The 19,142-nt window shown below is 41.8% G+C and overlaps 1 protein-coding gene across 1 annotated transcript in view; it reads left to right on the plus strand.

Annotated features, from left to right (window-relative positions):
- The window catches only part of GAD2 (glutamate decarboxylase 2), an 81,131-nt gene that overhangs the window by 38,678 nt on the left and 23,311 nt on the right, over positions 1-19,142 (plus strand). The window contains exons 9-11 of the mRNA XM_029955366.1: positions 10,860-10,914; positions 12,513-12,629; positions 14,611-14,675. Coding sequence (XP_029811226.1) covers positions 10,860-10,914; positions 12,513-12,629; positions 14,611-14,675 — 237 coding nt within the window. The remainder of the gene's footprint in view (positions 1-10,859; positions 10,915-12,512; positions 12,630-14,610; positions 14,676-19,142) is intronic.

Genomic DNA, 19,142 nt, shown 5'->3' on the forward strand with positions numbered 1-19,142 from the left:
TTTGCAATACAGTTTGAAATCAGGAAGTGTGACACCTCCAGATTTGTTCTTCTTTCTCAAGATTGTTTTGGCTACTTGGATTTGTGTGTGTGTGTGTGTGTGTGGTTCCATATAAATTTTAGGAGAGTTTTTTCCATTTCTGTTAAAAATGCCATTTGAATTTTGACAGAGATTGCATTGAATATGTAGAGGATTTAGGTAGTATGGACATTTTAACAATATTAATTCTTGCAAGCCATTTATTTGTGTCTTCTTTCATCAATATCTTATAGTTTTTAGTATACAGATCTTTCATCTCCTTGGTTAAATTTATTTCAAAATATTTTATTCTTCTTCATGCTACTGTAAATGGGATTGATTTTTTATGCTAATTTCATATCCTGCAACTTTATTAAATTTATTAGTTCTGACTGGGTTAGTTCTGATTTATTAAATTTATTAGTTCTGATTTTCACTTTGAATGTCTTTTTTTTCTTTTTCTTGCCTAATTGCTCTGGCTAGGACTTCCAGTACTATATTAAATAAAAGTGGTAAAAGTGGGCATTCTTGCCTTCTTCCTGATCTTAGAGGAAAATATTTCAACTTCTAATCATTGAGTCCAATGATTTTGTCATACATGGTCTTCATAATTTTGAAGTAGGTTCCCTCTAACCCCAATTTGTTGAGAGTTTTTATCATGAAAAGATGTTGAATTTTGTCAAATACTCTTTGTCTCTATTGAGATAACCATATGAGTCTAACCTTTATTATGTTTATGAGGTTTATTAAATTGATTGATTTGCAGATGTTGAACCATCTTTGCATCCCAGGGATAAATCCCACTTGATTATTGTGTCCTTTTAATGTATTGTTGAATTTGGTTTACTAGTATTTTGTGAGAATCTTGCATCTATGTTCATCAGAGATATTGGCATATAATTTTCTTTTCTTGTAGTGTCCTTATCTGGCTTTGGTATGAGGGTAATGCTGGTCTCATAAAATTAGTTTGGAACTGTTTCTTCCTCTTCAATTTTTTTAGAAGAGTTTGGGAAGGATTGTTATTAATCCTTTAAAATGTTTGGTAGAATTTACCTATAAAAGGCATCTGGACCTGGTCTTTTCTTTGTTGGAAATTGTTAATAACTGCTTTTATCTCTTTACTCATTATTAGCCTCCTCAGAAATTCTGTTTCTTCATGATTCAATTTCAGTATGTTGTATGTTTCTTGGAATTTCTTCACTGTTCTTACATTATTCAATTTGTTGACATAATATTTTTTAGAGCAGAATTTTATGATATTTTGTATTAATGTGGTATGGATTATAATGTTTCCTTTTTCCTTTCTAATTTTATTTGAATGCTCCCTTCTTTTCTTGGTTAGTCTAGCTAAAAACTTGTCAATTTGTTCCTTTTTTGCTAAAAGCCAGATCTTAATTTTTTTGATCTTTGCTATTGTTTTTCTAGTCTACATTTATTTCTGCTCTAATCTTCATTGTTTCCTTCCTTCTCCTAACTTTAGGTTTCTAGTTCCTTGAGATATAAAGTTTTTATTTTTCACAATATAGCCATTTATCACTATTAACTTCCCTCTTAGAACTGCTTTACTGCATCTCATAAGTTTTGTTATGTATTTTCATTTTTATGAAAAAAAAGTAAAGATACTTTCTGATTTCTTTTTTATTTCTTCATTGATTTATTGGTTGCTCAGCAATGTGGTTTTCGTTTCCACATACTTATGATTTTTCCAATTTTCCTCTCATTGATTGATTCCTATTTTCATACCACTGTGGCTGGAAAAGATACTTGATATGATTTCAATCTTCCTCAATTTGTTAAGATTGGTTTTGTGGTCTAGCATAGGATCTATTCTGGAGAATGTCCACGTGCACTTAGAAGAATGTGTATCTGGCGCTGTTGGATGGAATGTCATATATGTGTCTCGTAGGACCATATGGCCGCCTATGAATTGGGTTATTTGGGGGTGTTTTGTTGTATTGAAGGAGTGCTTTATATATTTTTGGATGTTAGTCCTTTATCAAGTTTTGCAAAAACTTGGAAATATTTTCTTTCTTCCATTCTATGGGATGCTTTTTATTTTGTTGACAGTATCTTTTAATGCACAAGAGTTTTTAATTTTTAATCAGGTCCAATTTTTCCTTTTTTTACTTGTGCCTTTGACATCATATCCATGAAAATATGCATTGCCAAATCCAATCTCATGAAGATTTTGCCCTATGTTTTCTTCCAGGAGTTTTATAGTTTTAGCTCTTATATACAGGCCTCTGATCCATTTGGGGTTAATTTTTGTATTCTATGTTAGGTAATGGACAGCTTCTTCTTTAAAAAAAAAAAAAGTATAAGACTCTTTTCTTATTCCAGAAACAGCACATATTCATTGTAGAGAAACAGGAAAATAAAAGGACCTAGACATAATCTCATAATACTCTGGTACATATAGTTCCAAACATATTATATATATTTAAATATAAACCTACTGATTAGACATTTGTTTTTTACATAATAAAATATAATTAACAACTTTTATGTCATTAGATATTCTCCAATATCATTTTTAAATGTTTACTTATTATTTATTTTTGAGAGAGAGAGGGAGGGAGGGACAGAGAGAAAGAAGCATATTCCCAAGCAGGCTCCATACTGTCAATTGAGAGGCTGATGTGGGTCTTCAACTCACAAACCATGAGATCATGACCTGAGCCAAAATCAAGAGTTGGATGCCTAACTGACTGAGCCTGCCAGCACCCCTCCAATATCATTTTTAATTACTATTTAATAATCTGTTGTTTGTAATTTATATTACTTAACAAATATGTTGTTATACACTTAAGCTATGTTAAATTTTTACTATATAAAAATTGCTACTGTAAATATCAGTGTCACTAAATATTTGCACACATACTTGTATTATTTTCTTAGGAAGAATTCCTAAAACTAGAATTTCTGAGTCCCAAACTATGTCTGCACTGAGAGCTAAGATACTTGCTGGAATGTTGCTGTTCAGAAAAGAACCAGCCAATTTAGACCCCACCCCCCACCCCCCACCCCCTCTACCCTCCCCTCCACCCTGAGCAGTGTGCAGGCCTGACTCCTCACCGTGTTCTTACTAATCCCAGGAACTGAAACCTTAAGTGACCTGTTTGATAAATAGATTTTTAATATTTATATTTTTACTTGCCTTTTTTATAATTAGAAAAGTTGAGCAGTTAATTTTTTTCAGCCACGGCTAAAAAATATCTTTTTCCATAACCTCTTTTCTTATTTCAAATGTTATATTTTCTGTCTCTTTTTTTTTTTAATTTTTTTAATGTTTTATTTACTTTTGATACAGAGAGAGACAGAGCATGAGAGGGGGCGGGGCAGAGAGAGCAGGAGACACAGAACCGGAAGCAGGCTGCAGGCTCTGAGCTAGCTGTCTGCACAGAACCTGATGCGGGGCTCGAACCCACAAATGTGAGATCTGACCTGAGCCGAAGTCAGAGGCTTAACCGACTGAGCCACCGAGGCGTCCCTCTTTTTTTTTAAAGTGCTTATTTACTTATTTATTTTGAAGGGTGAGGGAGGGACAGAGAGAGGAGAGAGAGGATCACAAGCAGGCTCCGTGCTGTCAGCACAGAGCCCCACAAGGGGCTCAATCCCACGAATGGTAAGATCATGACCTGAGCCCAAACAAGAGCTGGGGGACACTTAACTGACTGAGCCGCCCAGGTGGCCCTACATGTTTGCTTTTTGCTGAACTAATCAGATGCTTGTATATTCACTGATCTTTTCAGAGTACCAGATTTGGAATTTATTAATTCAGTCTACTTTCTGAAGTTTCTAATTCGTTGAAAAATTCATTCATTCCTTCTGCCTACGTTGTTTGTTTTTATTTTCTTAGCTTCTTGGATTAAATATTTCACGTAGTTACTTTTATTCTGTTATTTAATTTCAAAAGCATGTCAGGCGATTCATTTTCCTCTGAGAATGATTTAGGATGCTTCTTTTAATTTTATATCTAGTTTTCCCATGTCATTAATTTTTAATGTTCTCTAATTGTAGTTTTTATTTCCTCCTTGATTCAAAATTTATTTGGAATAGCCAAGTATGTTTCCTTACGTGGTGAACTGAACTTCTTATCATAATCCTCTCCTCTCTCCCAGTGTGCTCGAGGAAGAGGAGTAGCAGTTTTGGGGAGTTGAGGCAGTGATGAAAGGTGGACGGCATACCTTCTTGCCCACAGACCCTTCCCCTTGTCACACACTTCTCTATGTGCTCTAAGGCTGACACCCCATGGCAGCCACCAGGAGACTTCGTATGAAAACGAAAGTAACTCCTTTCCATAGCATGCTTAGGGTCCTCAACTGCGTATCAGTTGAATTGTTGCATAGTGTGTGTGTGTGTGTGTGTGTGTGTGTGTGTGTGTGTGAAGTAAATGCCTTTGGCAAAGGTAAATCTTTTTTTAAAAAAAATTATTAGAATTAGTACAAAAATCACCAAAAACATCCTGCTCCCATGTCCTGGCCATAATGCTAAGTGACCTCATTGTGCATATTGGAAAACAAATCTTAAAAGCAAAATATGACTATCTGTTAAAGATAAAGTTCTTTTTCCAAATCAAACTACATATTAAAGGGACCGAGGAAGTTCACTATTTCTAATCATGGTAAAATTTTTACAGAGGGTTTGGTTTTGTAATATAAGTACTGTTTTGGCTTTCTCTTTTAAGTTTATTTATTTATTTATTTTGAGAGAAAGTGAACATGCGTGAGGGACAGTCAGAGTGGGAGAATCCCAAGCAGGGTCTATGCGGTCAGCAGAGAGCCCGATGTGGGGCTTAACCTCTTGAACCATGAGATCATGACCTGAGCTAAAATCCAGAGTTGGATGATTTAAACCAAGTGAATCACCCAGTGAATTACTGCTACTGATAATGAGACTATTTCATATGTATTGAGTTTTATGCTCAGTGCTTTATAGTGTCTTGTATTTATTATACCATTTAATGCTCATGTAAACCTTATGAGGAAGGTACGATTATCATTTTCTGAATGAGTAAAGGGAGAACTTAATTCTTCAAGTACACACAATTAGCATAGGATCTGGGGCAAGACACTGGTCGGTCTGTCTCCACATTCCAGATTTTAGCCACATTCACCTGCCTCTACTATCCTCAGTCTCTGTGTCTGCGAGGTCAGAACAATAACTCTCTTGTAGGGTTGGCATGAGGCTCGGAGACAGTGGAATAGGCACAGTGGAGTGACTGCTTCTGAAGCTAGCAATTCATCATTGCTGCCAGTAATATTGCTATTACCAATGATTGTAATATTAATCAGTTTCTAACAGGAAGGATCCACACATCCTTTCTTCTTTGCACACATGTCTCTCTGAGCAGAGCCAAGCTCTACTCACTTAAGAAAACCTGTTAGAATTACTACAGTTTCATTGGGGCCAATGAGCAGGGTCACCAATGACTCAGCCACCTGATTTGTGACCATTTGGATGCCTGCCTAGAGGAATCAACTCTCTACTAACATGTTCTTTTAGTAAGATAGCTTTTCTCCTTCAGATGGGAAGAGAGCCATGAATCTGGGTCCGAAATCCACACAGGATATAATCTATGTCTTTAATTTCTTCCCACAAAGACAAGATTTTCCTGCTGGCAACTCTAGCTGCTATCGTGGGGCTTTTCCCAGGAAACTTTCTCAAGTTGACCGGTAGCATTATAGGACTGTTGCAAAATCAGAAATCTCTGTGCAAGGCAGCCGCATCCAAAGCAGAAGTCTGGTTCAACAGTCTGCACTTGAATGGCAGTCCTTTTTTCAAACACTAACAACCATCAGAGAGCGGCATTGCAAAGCACCTGTCACTACTTAATTGTGCACTTAAGGGCTGGGAGATGTAAACATTGAAGATACACCTTTTTGCTCTGGAGCTCCTTTTATTTATTTGTTTATTTATAAATGTTTATTTATTTTTTTATAGAGAGACAGAGCATGAGCAGTGGAGAAGTAGATAGAGAGGGGGACCCACAACCCAAAGCAGGCTCTGGGCTCCAAGCTGTGATCACAGAGCCTGACGCAGGGCTCGAATCTACAAACTGCAAGATCATGACCAGAGCCAGAGTCGGATGTTTAACTGGCCTGGCCACTCAGGCACCCCGCTATGGAGTGACTTTCAGGCCAGACACGCAGAATGCAACTGCTGCAATTTAAAGCCTCCCTGCACCGAGATGCTTGTCTGGAAGAGCCAGACCTGGCCAGGCAGCTTCCAATCGTCAAAGGACTGTGCTGATTGCCACCAATGTTCTGTCACCCCACACACAGCACATGGACAGGCAAAGAAGGCACAGTCTACATCTAGAGCCTTCTGCTCCTGCCCTACAGCCATGATGGCTCAAAACCATAGGTCATATGGATGGTACTTGGCTAATATGTCACACAGTTATTTAAAAATGCCTACCAGGCTCAAATTTCCATTTCTTTACTGTTAAATGTATATTTATTTATTTTTGAGAAAGAGAGAGAGAGAGCATGGCAGAGGGGCAGAGAGAGAGGGAGAAAGAGAATCCCAAGGAGGCTCCCCGCTGTCAGTGCACAGCCTGATGCAGAGCTCTGTCTCATGAACCTTGAGAACATGACCTGACCCAAAATCAGGGTGTGACTGAGCCACCCAGGCACCCCTAAAATTTCTTTCCATTTCCAAAGTAGTGTTTCTCAACATGTGGACCCCAGGTCAGAATTAATCTGGGGTGCTTGTTAGAAATACAGATTCCTATGCATGTTTCTACCTGACCATGTCACTATATGGCTCTCTTGTTAGCGTTTAAGCACTGAAGAGTAGAAACTGGTCTGTTTACCCTGGTACTTCAGTACCACTGACCAGATCTGGCAAATAGTAAGTGCTCAATACATATATGTAGAATGAATTAATCCCTGGGCCCTATAATCACCTCCTGAATCAAAATCCCAAAGAACAGAGCCAAGGAATCTTCCTTTTAAAGACATACGAAGTGATTTTTATGCACACTAAATTTCAAGAACCATTGTTCTAAGGTAATTCAGCTAACTCTCAGATAAACAGCAAGATGACAAGTTTTATCTCCAGAAGCTTTCATACCAGCTGTCTGGTCACTCATTAAGGTCAAGTGACCGTATGGATATCATCCCATCCATGAGTTAAACTTCTGCCTTCCGGTCACCTACCTCCAGCAAAGGTTGATCTGCCTGCCATCTTCAGTATGTGAGGCAGTGGCTGGCGGGAGGAGGGACAGGAATGGTGTCCTCTGGGTTCCTAAGTGGATAAAACAGATTATCTTAATTAAGCACAGAGCCTAAGAAAGGCTGTCACGAGCCACACCCATCGCTTTCCACTTGAACTTGATAATTGGACAAGCCTGCTCCAAAGCTCCCTGATGGGGAAATGGAACAGACTGTCCACTCATTACTGCCTTCCTGGCAGACTTGAAAGACATCTCCTATCCATGAAGGTCAGATATTATCTGCAAGGATTTATCTTATCTTTAAAGACTCCAATCTTTCTAAATTGTTTCCTATCTGTTTGGCCCTTCTAGGAAGCTTGGTGTTTTATTTCTAGTAACAACCAACCTTTTACCACCATCTGATGTTGGGCAGTCACTTGGCTTCTCTTGGCCTACTTCCTCCTTTGAAAAATGAAACAATTAGACTAGAAACAGGTCTTCAGCCTCTTCCAGTTATAATGTACCCTAATCCGGGACTTCTTGGGGAGACCTTACTGTCTTGTGCTTAATAAAACTGTCCAGATGTGATTAGATGAGCGAACAGCAGCTGTCAGACTAGTCTCCACAAACTCTCCAAAAGCAGAGGTAAAATTCGGAATTTGCAACAGTTTCTGAGAATTCTCTCTCCATGTCCATGTTTACCTACAAAAATACTATGGCAATTTTAACGAGCTGAAAATTTTATGCAAAGGATGAATATAATACCCAAATATCTTCTGAAATCTGCACATTGTGCTTCTATCATTGCTGAACTGAGGTGTTGGAGCATAGCCCGATCCAGGAGAGATTGAAAATCACTGCTTGGCAGGATGCCCTAGGGCCAAGCTGTGAAGCCTGGGGAGAAATGTAGGCAGTGAGATCCTCTTCCCCGCCCCACACTCTGCCTCTCTGTTCCCTCTGCCCCTCCTTCAGAAGCCCCCCTCTCACAGAAGTTCCCCAGAGGTGGGCTGCTCTGAACTGGAATCATACCCTCAGCACCAGTGTACATTTATTCTCCTTTGTTCCAATCCAACCTGATTGGCCACGGTAGCCTGTGGTCAGATCATTGTATTTTGACTGCCTCCCTTTGGAAAACAGCTTCACATAAATCAGTGGTTCTTAATGTTTTCAGGCCTAATGTCTGTTTTAAATATAAAACTATACTGTGACATCTCCTATTGTGACATCAACTATTTTGTGACATCTCCTTTATGGGCCTGAAATGGAAAACACAGAAAATACAGTTTACCTACTTACTATATAATGCTCAAATTATTTTTATAAAATGGCAATTAGAAAAGTAACTTTCTAACTGAGGCTGGTGGCTCAGTCAGTTAGGTATCTGACTTAGGCTCAGGTCATGATCTTGTGATTCATGGGTTCAAGCCCCACATCAGGCTCTGTGCTGACAGCTCAGAGCCTGGAGCCTGCCTCAGATTCTGTGTTTCCCTCTCTCTCTGCCCCTCCCCTATTCCCACTCTTGTCTCTCTCTCTCTCAAAAATAAACAAATGTTAAAAAACTTTAAGGAAAAGTACCATCTTTTTCTCAAATGGATGTTAGAAAAGTAACTTCTAATAAAATAATATATTTCAATACGTAAAGCTTAGAAGATGTAATAGAGTAGCTCAATGTTTGCTCTATACCTAGAGTCACAGGGACAGCCACAAACAGATTATTGAACTAGTGACAAATACCAAAACCCTGCTCACTGCTCCCTAAATGCTGGTAGCATCTCCCAACCATTTATTGTGACAACCTCTTGCCCATAATTTATTTTTCCAAATGGCCTTTTAAAAACCTAGATCGATGATCCTGATGTGAGAAGTTTATCCAGTTCAGCAACCTCAAGAGAGCTATTTTGGTGTAAAGAATATTTTACTGCCTCTGGCACGAGGTAACTACTCTGTCCTTTCCCTATTTTTATCCCCAAAGACTTGGGCTATGACTGTCACAGCACATACTGATCTCATCAATACAAACTAATACTTTGTGGAATGCTTTCCACATGCCAAACACTTTTAAAGTAATTGTGGAGGTTCCTCAAAAAATTATCAGTAGAACTCCCCTGTGACCCAGCAATAGCACTTCTATCCAAGGAATACAGAAGTGCTGATGCATAGGGGCACATGTACTCCAATGTTCATAGCGGCACTTTCAGCAATAGCCAAATCATGGAAAGAGCCTAAATGTCCATCACCTGATGAATGAATGAAGTAGATGTGGTTTATATATACAATGGAATACTACATGGCAATGAGAAAGAATGAAATCTGGCCATTTGTAGCAAAGAGGATGGACCTCAAGGGTGTCATGCTAAGTGAAATAAGTCAGGCAGAGAAGGACAGATGCCCTATGTTTGCACTCATAGGTCTAACAGGAGAAATTTAATAGAGGACCATGGGAAGGGGAAGGGGGGGAAGGAGTTAGGGAGAGGGAGGGAGGCAAATCATGAGAGAGTCTTAAATACTGAAAACAAACTGAGGGCTGAAGAAGGAGGGGGCAAGGGAAAGGGGGGTGATGGGCATGGAGGAGGGCACTTGTGGGAAAGAACACTGGGTGTTCTATGGAAACCAACTGGACAATAAAGTATAAATAAAAAAGCTGGAAGTGGTGGTGGTTAGGAAATAAAATATAGTAATTACAAGGAAAAAAATACCCCATAACTCCATAAGTAATATTATTATCACTATATTCCAAGCAAAATAATAATAGGCCAGAGAAATTAAGCAACTTGACTAAGATTACACATCTAGCTAACATCTATCTTCTTGGAGAAATCAAGTCCTTTGATTATTAGAATAATGGAGTTTGTTTGTTTTTAATTTTTTTAGTGTTTATTTATTTTTTGAGAGAGAGAGAGAGAGAGAGAAAGCCAGGGAGGGGCAGAGAGAGAGAAGAAGAGAGAAATCCCAAGCAGGCTCTGCACTGTCAGTGCAGAGTCCAATGTGGGACTCAAACTTACGAACCGTGAGATCATGGCTGGAGCCAAAGCTGAGTCAGACACTCAACCAACTGAGCCACCCAAGCGCCTCCTATAATAATGAAGTTTTATATTTAGCAAAACATTGTGTTTTTATTTTAGGAAAGAAACATTTCAGGGATGGGAGGATGTTTCTTTCTCCAGAGTCCGTGTATCTATATGTTTGAAATTTGAGCCCATGTTTTCTTGGCCTGCTTTATGCTTTGAGCACATAATTTGGTAGTTTTTTTACTTAATATTTTCATTCAGTTGTTTCAGAATGGATTTTCTCTTCTTGGCATGTCATCTAGATGTGAAATTGCAGCTCCATTCATTCGAAGACCGGGAACGCAAATCTTTTTTCTGCATTCTCTTTTCATGGCCAACTGTCTTGCCCTGAACCAGGCTTGTTTCAGCTGAGTTAAGAAGAGGCCCTAAAAAGCACATTCTGTGCAGAGTAAGGGACATATGGTCAGGATTCTCCTAAATGTGTCAGAAATCACAATCCTGCATCCTTCCGGGAGGAACTGCATTTCTGCCTAGAAACAGCCATTGAGGTGTATTAACTGATCATTATTATTAACAGTTCAGGGTTGAACTTTTTAGCCCGATGTGGCAGCTTCTAAGTACAACAAAGTAAAACATTCAAAGCAAACCTGTAATGTATTTATTTATCCTTTCAGAGGGAAAATGATCCCAGCTGATCTTGAAAGAAGGATCCTTGAAGCCAAACAAAAAGTAAGTTGTTATAGGGAGTTAACAACCCAAGGGTACATATTTCTATCTCCATCCAGTGGAGAACACACTTTGACTTTGTCTTAAAGAAGACCCAACTCTCGACTTCCGAGACTTGCTGAAAATGTGGGATTTTGCATCTAGTCATTGTTTATTCTCTGAGTTGTGGACTCTGCCTTGGAAAGGTCTAAGTTGTTCTTTAAATAACATACCTTGTGGTAATATACACGGTGATGCCGTAAGAACTTCTAAGCATTTATCTTTCCTGTGCTGATGGTTGCCGTTAAACAGATGTACATTTCAAAGATCATTTTCACAGGGGAGAAACATCACAATGTTAATGCAGCATGAGTTCTGCTGTATGATTATTTGAAAGGGGCCAATTTTTCCTGCCTACAAACTTGGCTATGACTCATTCTCTAAGCATCTTATTTTTTAGGAAGCAATTTAGAAGTCTTAGAAGGAGCACGTTCTGGAGACCGAGAAAGTCTGGAGCTTTAGAAAGTCACTTACATCTCTGGATGGTTCACAAACCAGAGAACTTGTTTGCATAACTCTATTAGTAAAACTTTTTTTTTGAGAGAGAGAGACACACACAGAGAGAGCATGAGCAGGGGAGCAGGGGAGAGGCAGAGGGAGAGGGAGAGAGAGAATCTTAAGCAGGTGCCATGCTCTGCACAGAGCCCCACATGGGGCTCAATCCCACAACTCTGGGATCATGACCTAAGCCAAAATCAAGAGCTGGATGCTCAACCAACTGAGCCGCCCAGGCACCCCTAAGTGTAACTTTTAGTGGATATAACCTGAAGTTCTTAGTTCAATAGAACATGTACATTTTATTACTATCAACTCAGGAAAAACTATTCCTTGGTATGCCTTGTTTATCTCCTACACAGTGGCAGTAAGAGGTTCCCCTTGTTTCTGAGGCAGAACTACTGCAGGCAGCACAAACCACAAGATTAAACCTTTGCTGCCACCTAAAGACTGACTTCGTCACATCCTGTCACACCCCCACTATGTTCCCCCTGTTTGAGACATTCTCTACCTTCTTCTAGCGATTTTCACTCGCCCAGAGAACTACTTAGATGGATAAGAGTCATGTCTTATTACGTAGTCCCACACTAACCCTTCCCCAAGACACCAGATAAATTATCTGAGGATTTTCCAACTGGGAATAATGGTCCCGCCCATCGGATTTCCTTCTCTTTGTTCTTTTGTCTGCTCACTCTAAAGGACTGTTACAGAAGAGGAAGACTAGAAAGTGGGCAACGTGGGGAGGAGGAGGGGGAATCTACCTGGAATATACAAATGGCTTGCGGGCAGCACAAAGCTTCTTCACCTCTGGGTCCAGTGCAGCCTCTTCTGAGCACCGGAGCATCCGTTCTCATGAGGCTGACGGGCAGGTCCAACAAAATGGCCTGGAGATCTCAGTTCCTGGAGAGTGAACATCCTCCCAGACTCCAAGGGGTCGACGATCATTCTGATGCTTCCAAAACCGCAGATGTGTCTGCTGGGGGAGAGTTTCTACTGTTTTTATCAGCTTTTTGAAAAAATTCTCAAAGCCCTGTTTGACCTTATTTGGGGCTTTCTTGTCTACACAGGGATTTGTTCCTTTCCTCGTGAGCGCCACAGCTGGGACCACCGTGTACGGAGCATTTGACCCCCTCTTGGCGGTCGCTGACCTTTGCAAAAAGTACAAGATCTGGATGCATGTGGATGTGAGTACCCCATAGGAACTGCCACTAAAATGTCCTTGCACATTTATTCATTTGGGGCTCATGGAATGAAATCTGTTGTTTCTCCGGGTTTTTTTAAATTTCTTTTCTTTGGCAGCTTATTTTCAGAATAGAGATAGTTACGATTTCAAAATGGCAGAGACAAGTAGCACACAACTCAGCTAGCACACGATGACTGGAGGAAGTTGGTTGATGCCTTAATGATGAGGATATTCTCATTTCTATGACCGGCGACGGAATTGAGCACTTAGTTCTCAATCCATTGGCCCATAACATCCATGGGGGAAGGTAGCCTACATGTACACATACACAGCCACACACATGCATGTTGTACTTCCCTGTGAGAATAATCAAAAAGGCATAAATAAGTTACATTTGCATAGGAAACCCAGAGGATAAAAAACTCAAACTCAAGTGAGGTATTTGTGTATTTGGAGAGGAAAGCAGACTTGACAGCTTGCTAGGACATATGGGCCGCCACATTTCCAATTTCTTAGCTGGGTCAGCTGGGAAGATACATTGTATTTGAAATGTTTTGACTCCAGGCGTGATCACACTAAAATGAAGATGTGCCCACCAAAACATTGTCAAAGGAAAAAATGTCAGGTTTTACAAATGGAAAAGATTTAAATTTAATCTGCTGTAAATCAAAGCCTGGCTCAAAGATTCAGCTGTTATCTGCAAAATGTTTGTTGCTGATCCATTATTACTAACTAAGGCTCAACCAGGTAAATTTCCATGATCCCAGTGCCATCCTGCGTGGCTTCGTTTCTTCCCTGATTCACAAGGCGAGTTGTTCCTTAGGCTACCCATGACCCCATTCGTTTTAGCAATGAAGATATTAAGAAAAGGTTGAACAATTCCAGTAACATCATGACGTGGGTCTCAGAACTGGAGAGCCTGTTACACCTTGCTAGCTGATTCAGGAAAAGGATTAACCTGACGACGTTAAAAATAACAATGTCTGTGTGTCCTGAGCCAGCAGGTGCTGTGGGCTCCCCTCCAGGATTTCTACTTAAACTAGAGCTGAGAGATCTTTTAACCAACTGTATCTGCTTTCTTTGAAACACATCTCATTTAGCACTTACTCGTATTATCTTAAATGGTTATACTTTTATAATTAGATCAGAAAAAATCTTAAAATAGTATGCGTTTGGAAAATTGGAGAATTTTTCAAAGTTGTAAAAGAACTGAAACTAAAAAAAAAAAAACATAAAGCAATTATACTCTAACGGATGGGGTTTTTTTCCATACAATTATCCCAGGATTATTTTTACCCATAAAAAATGTCAACATTTTCCAATGAATCTTTTTCTTGACATCCTATTTTTAAAGGAGATTACTACAACAGTACACTAATTCACATATTCAAACTTGAGTACAAATTTTTAAAAGGCATGTTCCTATCGCTCAGTGATTTAATTGAGTAATAGAAATTCTTCCTGTTTCTTCCTTTCTTTTTTTGGACAGAGAAATTATCTTATCCAAAAGTATGCATTAGTAAAATAGGATTAGGAAGCTGCTTATTTCCTCTGGAATCATCCAGACTTGTCAATCATCCAGACTTACAATTCACAAGCAGCTTAATGGGTACCCAGCCCATCCTCTGTAATGCCAACTGGGGAGACAATAGGGTTTCTCTTTCGGAGATCATCATGAGTTTCATTAGCACTATGAGTGGTGGTGATAGGTTGGGGAAAGGATTTTTTTCTTATGAAGAGAGAAGAAATGTGCCCCCAATTTGGCTCCTTCCACTTGTATAAATGTAGACTGAAAATGAAACCTTAGAACAAGCCTCCAATTGAAACTTTGAAAGTCTAGTGCCAGAAGAAGGTGGCCAACCCATTAAATTGCCTGGGGTTGAAGAGATCACTTTCACCTCACTGTTCTGAAAGACACCAAACTAGAAATCTAGGCAATGACAACCCACTACCTTTTTCCTTGTATGATCTTCCTTTTACAGGCAGCTTGGGGAGGGGGATTACTGATGTCCCGAAAACACAAGTGGAAACTGAGCGGTGTGGAAAGGTACGCCCGTTTTTTCTTGTTAACAACGTAAAGTGTGAAAGCTAACTATACAAGCAAGTTCCATACAATTTCTAAGAACTCTTGGAACACAGGTGAGCCCATTCTGTGCAGTGTTTGTGTGCCTTGCCTGTCTGGGTCATAGACACATGAGTGTCGTGTGTCTTGTATCGAGTGGCCCAAGCAGAATGTTTCTCTAATAGAGAACCTAACTGCAGTCTGTGGTTGGCCAGAGGACTCAGGAACGACCTTCCTAGAATCTCGGAACCAACTACGAAAGTTGTTTGAAACCTATTAACAGGTCATAGTGTTCCAGGGAGAGGATCTAAAGCTTTCATGCTCCATAAAAGGATAATATCCACTGCTTTAAGGGAACCAGTAAGTAACTTTGCACCTTATAATTTATCAGTGTTGCAAGCATGGGTACGGGTTTAATACAGCCCGTTGAAAGCAAGACATACTTGTGATAACATCATCTCATGCTTTCATTCCCATGATAATTTTTTGACACAGTTCTGATTGATGCAGCAAAGCACCTTTTATTTTTCGCTCAGAGACTAAGCCATAAATGGTTGAGAAAAGCAAAGGAAGTAGTATTTGATTAGCATAAAACATATGCAGGTCTAAAGAGAAAAGAAGAAAATGATAGAATGCAAAATCAGCCCCAGGCTTTGCGGACCACATGCAAAGGAAGCTCAGTGTCCCCAGTTCTCCCGTTACACCATGGCGTGTCAACAGCAGCGGGAAGCTGTGACACTCCAGGCGACTGAGAGAGCTTGAGTTCATCTGAGGCCAAGTGCCCACCTGCCAGGTCGCCAGATGCTGCCCAGGAAGAGGTTCCTACCGGCTCCGCCCCTAGACGTCTTGGCACGACTTCTGTGCCAGGATAAGGGGAGAGGCCAGTGGAGCGTGGGAACATCCCTCAGCCCGGCCGTGCAGGCAGCCAGGCCAGAATGAACGTGCAAGGCGTCTTCTGCCATACCCTGGCCCACTCACACGCAGAGAGCCTGTGACTTAGAAAGAAGGGGCGGGAGTAACCGAGGCAGAGTCAGGGGCACGCTGCCTGATGCATGGCAGACTCGAGATCGACAAGCCGAGGCCCATGTCAGCAGGATAGCTGTCCTTGAGTCTGCTGGCTGGGGCCAGCACCCAGCATGGAGGACTGCCCACGCCCTAATCACAGGGACCCATTTCGGTGTGGGAGGCTGAAGGCAGGCATAGCCCCCTTGCAGAGGGAGCCAGTCTTGGCCTCTGCCTCTGGTCCTCAGAACCTTCTCCCATGCCCAGTGTCTTTTATCTCCTTCGTGAAGATCTGTCTGGAACCAGACATGTGAGGAGGAGGCAATGCACTAAGCAGGGAGAGACAATGCAAAAAAAAAAAGAAGGAAAGAAACAAAAAGAAAAAGAGAACAGCTTGGAAGGTGCCTGCTCAGACGATCAGAACAAGAACTAAATTCTCATGCTTTCAGGAGAGGCAGCCTGTGCACAGTGCTTTTCTCTTCTTTGAGTTTCTTTCTGACTGGCACAAAAAGTGTCTATTGTTGTACCTTTTTACACCTGGGACTCCAAGTGCTGAGAGTCACAGAGCGTCCTCTGCCAATGATGACTTAAAAGCTCACGAAATTACCTCCCCTGGGCCTTGGGAAAATAAACACCCACACACTTTTGTACTAAAGACTATTATTTGGGAGTAAAGCTTAGAACATTCACTGTGGAACCCGGAGTCTGTTCCAATTGCTGTAGTTCTTGAAACTGTGTCATAACTAAACCGACTAAGTGGCATAGGCAAATGTGAAGGCCCCAAAAAGTGAGGGCCGGCCGCCGTCTATCGGAGAGTATCCATCTTGCTGACTTATTAGCAAAAGGCCCACTACCCTCGGGGAACAAGGCTGCAGGGCCAGTGGAAAGCCTTGGGCATAATGCATATGGGCTTAATTAAGGTGGAAAAGAAATTTGCCTCACTTGGGCATATACGTTTCCTCAAAGAGTCACTCTAAAGTGGAGGACATCCATGACAACAATTGTCCCCAGATCAAGAGGTTCCCCAGTGGTCCCCGCTATGACATCCGCATAAGAAAATCACACATGTAACCAGAGTCTGCCTGGCTTCCTTTGGAGTAGCCACCAAACCCTCAGAAAGCAACCTGCTTCCTTGCTCATGCTGTCAAATCTTCTAGAGACCCTGTAGCTGGGAGGACATGCCAGGAGCCCGACCACTCCAAAGTACTGGGAATGGACTCCTTTCATGGTCCCCATGGGGGGGCTGCTGGCCTTTGTGGTGGCCCCCTCTCCAGGCCTCCCCGCCTGCCTGAAGGTCCCGGCCCGGCTTCTGCGGTATCATCCGTTATTGCCCTCCTTTCTGCCTTGAGAGCAGGGGGTTTAGAAATTCAATTCAGTAGTTACTAACCCTCTGCCACAGGCAAGGCCTAGGGAGAGCCCAAAGGCCAGTATGGTATGAACCCTCTTTTTTTAAAGGGTTTAGAATCTAGTAGGGAAGAGTGAGGGACAGTCGATGATGGATTAAAATTCAGGGCAGAGGAAGTAAAGGCCCAAGAGAGACAAGCGAGCTGAGTGGCGAGCACAGAGAAAGGAAGGACTCCTGCTCAACAGAGTTATTAAAGGAAGGCTTTGCACAGCGAAGGGAGGGGGGCAGTGATGGGGACGTTGGTGCTTCATGAGACAGAAGGGGGAGAAGGGTATTCAAGGTGAAGAGCCAGCTAGGACATGAGATTTGAAAGAGTCCTTGGAGAAGCCCAGAGAAGTTTGGTTGGAGACTTAGCCGGACTCACTGCAGGGACCAGGAAGCTCGCGGAGCGTCCACACGTCCTGCCCCAGGGAGTCTCCATGGAGGGCGCACCTCCGGGCCACGTCAGGATCCGCAGAAGTCCCCGAGCTGAGAATCACTGCTGCAGGAGCCCCTGTGTCGCATAGACAGTCCTGTATTTCTCAGGTTGGGGGGACGAAGATGAAAGCCCCTGCTGTCACAGCCAGAGCGGGGGGGGGGGGGGGATGAGGAGACAAGGCAGGTGACCCTTTGGAAAGACAGCTCTGGATGCGGGAGGAGATGGAAGCCATTGAGCTCTCGAAAATGTCCCGGTGAGGGTGGTCAGTGGGGGTGAGAGAAGCTAAGGGTGCAAACCAGGTCGGGAGCAGCAGGATGGGAAATGTGGGGACGAACCCAGGAGTGTCGCTTCTACAGAACAGGACGGACTATCACAGACTTGCTCGTCTATGGGACCAAGTGTGGTTTTTTTCTTAAGTTTTTGGTTCTTTTTTTTTTTTAATTTTCTTTCTTCCTTCCTTCCTTTCTTCCTTCCTTCCTTCTTTCCATCCTTCTTTCCTTTCTTCTCTCCTTCCTTCCTTTCTTCCTTCCTCTCTCCCTCCCTCTCTCTCTTTCTTTCTTTAGAGAGAGTGTAGGGGAGGGGCAGACAGAGAAGGAAAGACAGAACCCCAAGCAGGCCCCATGCTATCAGCTCAGAGCCAGATGCAGGGCTTGAACTCACAAACCGTGAGATCATGACCTAACCTGCGATCAAGAGTCACACATGTAACCTACTGAACTACCCAGGCGCCCCAGGACCAAGTGTAATTTAAAGAACACGGGCTTCTGTTTACCTCCCTTGCTTCTGAAACATTGTGTGTGTGTGTGTGTGTGTGTGTGTGTGTGTGTGTTCATAAGTCACACTCTAATTCCACGAAGAGCATTGTTCATTACAAAACGCTTCAACACTATTTGTATATAATATTTTCTTTTGCCTTACTTTCCCATACTTTAAGAAATTCTAGAGACTTTCCACCTTGACAGATTTTACAGTCTTGTATAATATGTTAAAAAGTATGGGGAACATTTTGTTTTGTAGATATCTTTGAGCTGGCATTAGCTGGTTGTACTGTATGAAACATCTTCCTCAAAAATTAAAACAAAATCCAGCACCAAGGTCCACAGAATAAAACACTTTATAGAGAGTTTATTATTTTTTTTTTAAGTAGAGCTGCAAGAGGTGCTGTCATGAGAGCAGGAAGAAGAAAATGATACTAAAACACTGAGGTCTGAGAGCTAGGCGTGTGGCAGGGAGACAGCGTGAGGCACGGAGGCACAGAACAGACGAGAGAGGGTAGATCTGGAAGGATGGGGGGGGCAAGTTACTGAGCTCGTGTCGGGTCTGCTGAGTTTGAGGCACAAGTGAGGGCACGAGGAGACGCCTCCAAACAGCCCTAAGGGATTCCGTTTTCTCTAACTTACAGTAAGTCAGAGAAGCCCCATGACTGGGTCTCAAAGCAAAACATTTTGAAATGAATCTGAGGCTGTTTTTCATAAGTTGCCAACGTTTCTCAAATAAACCAAGGGCGGGCACACCCCCGAATCACTGTGGCAGCTTCTTGCCAGGTCCGAGAGGCAGCCCCGCTGAGCGAGAGGCAGGACAGGGGCCTCCAGCAGCTTCGATGCTGAAAGGGTAAGTTGGCCACTGC

The sequence above is a fragment of the Suricata suricatta genome, chromosome 10, assembly GCF_006229205.1.
Source record: "Suricata suricatta isolate VVHF042 chromosome 10, meerkat_22Aug2017_6uvM2_HiC, whole genome shotgun sequence".
Taxonomy (NCBI): Eukaryota; Metazoa; Chordata; class Mammalia; order Carnivora; family Herpestidae; genus Suricata; species Suricata suricatta.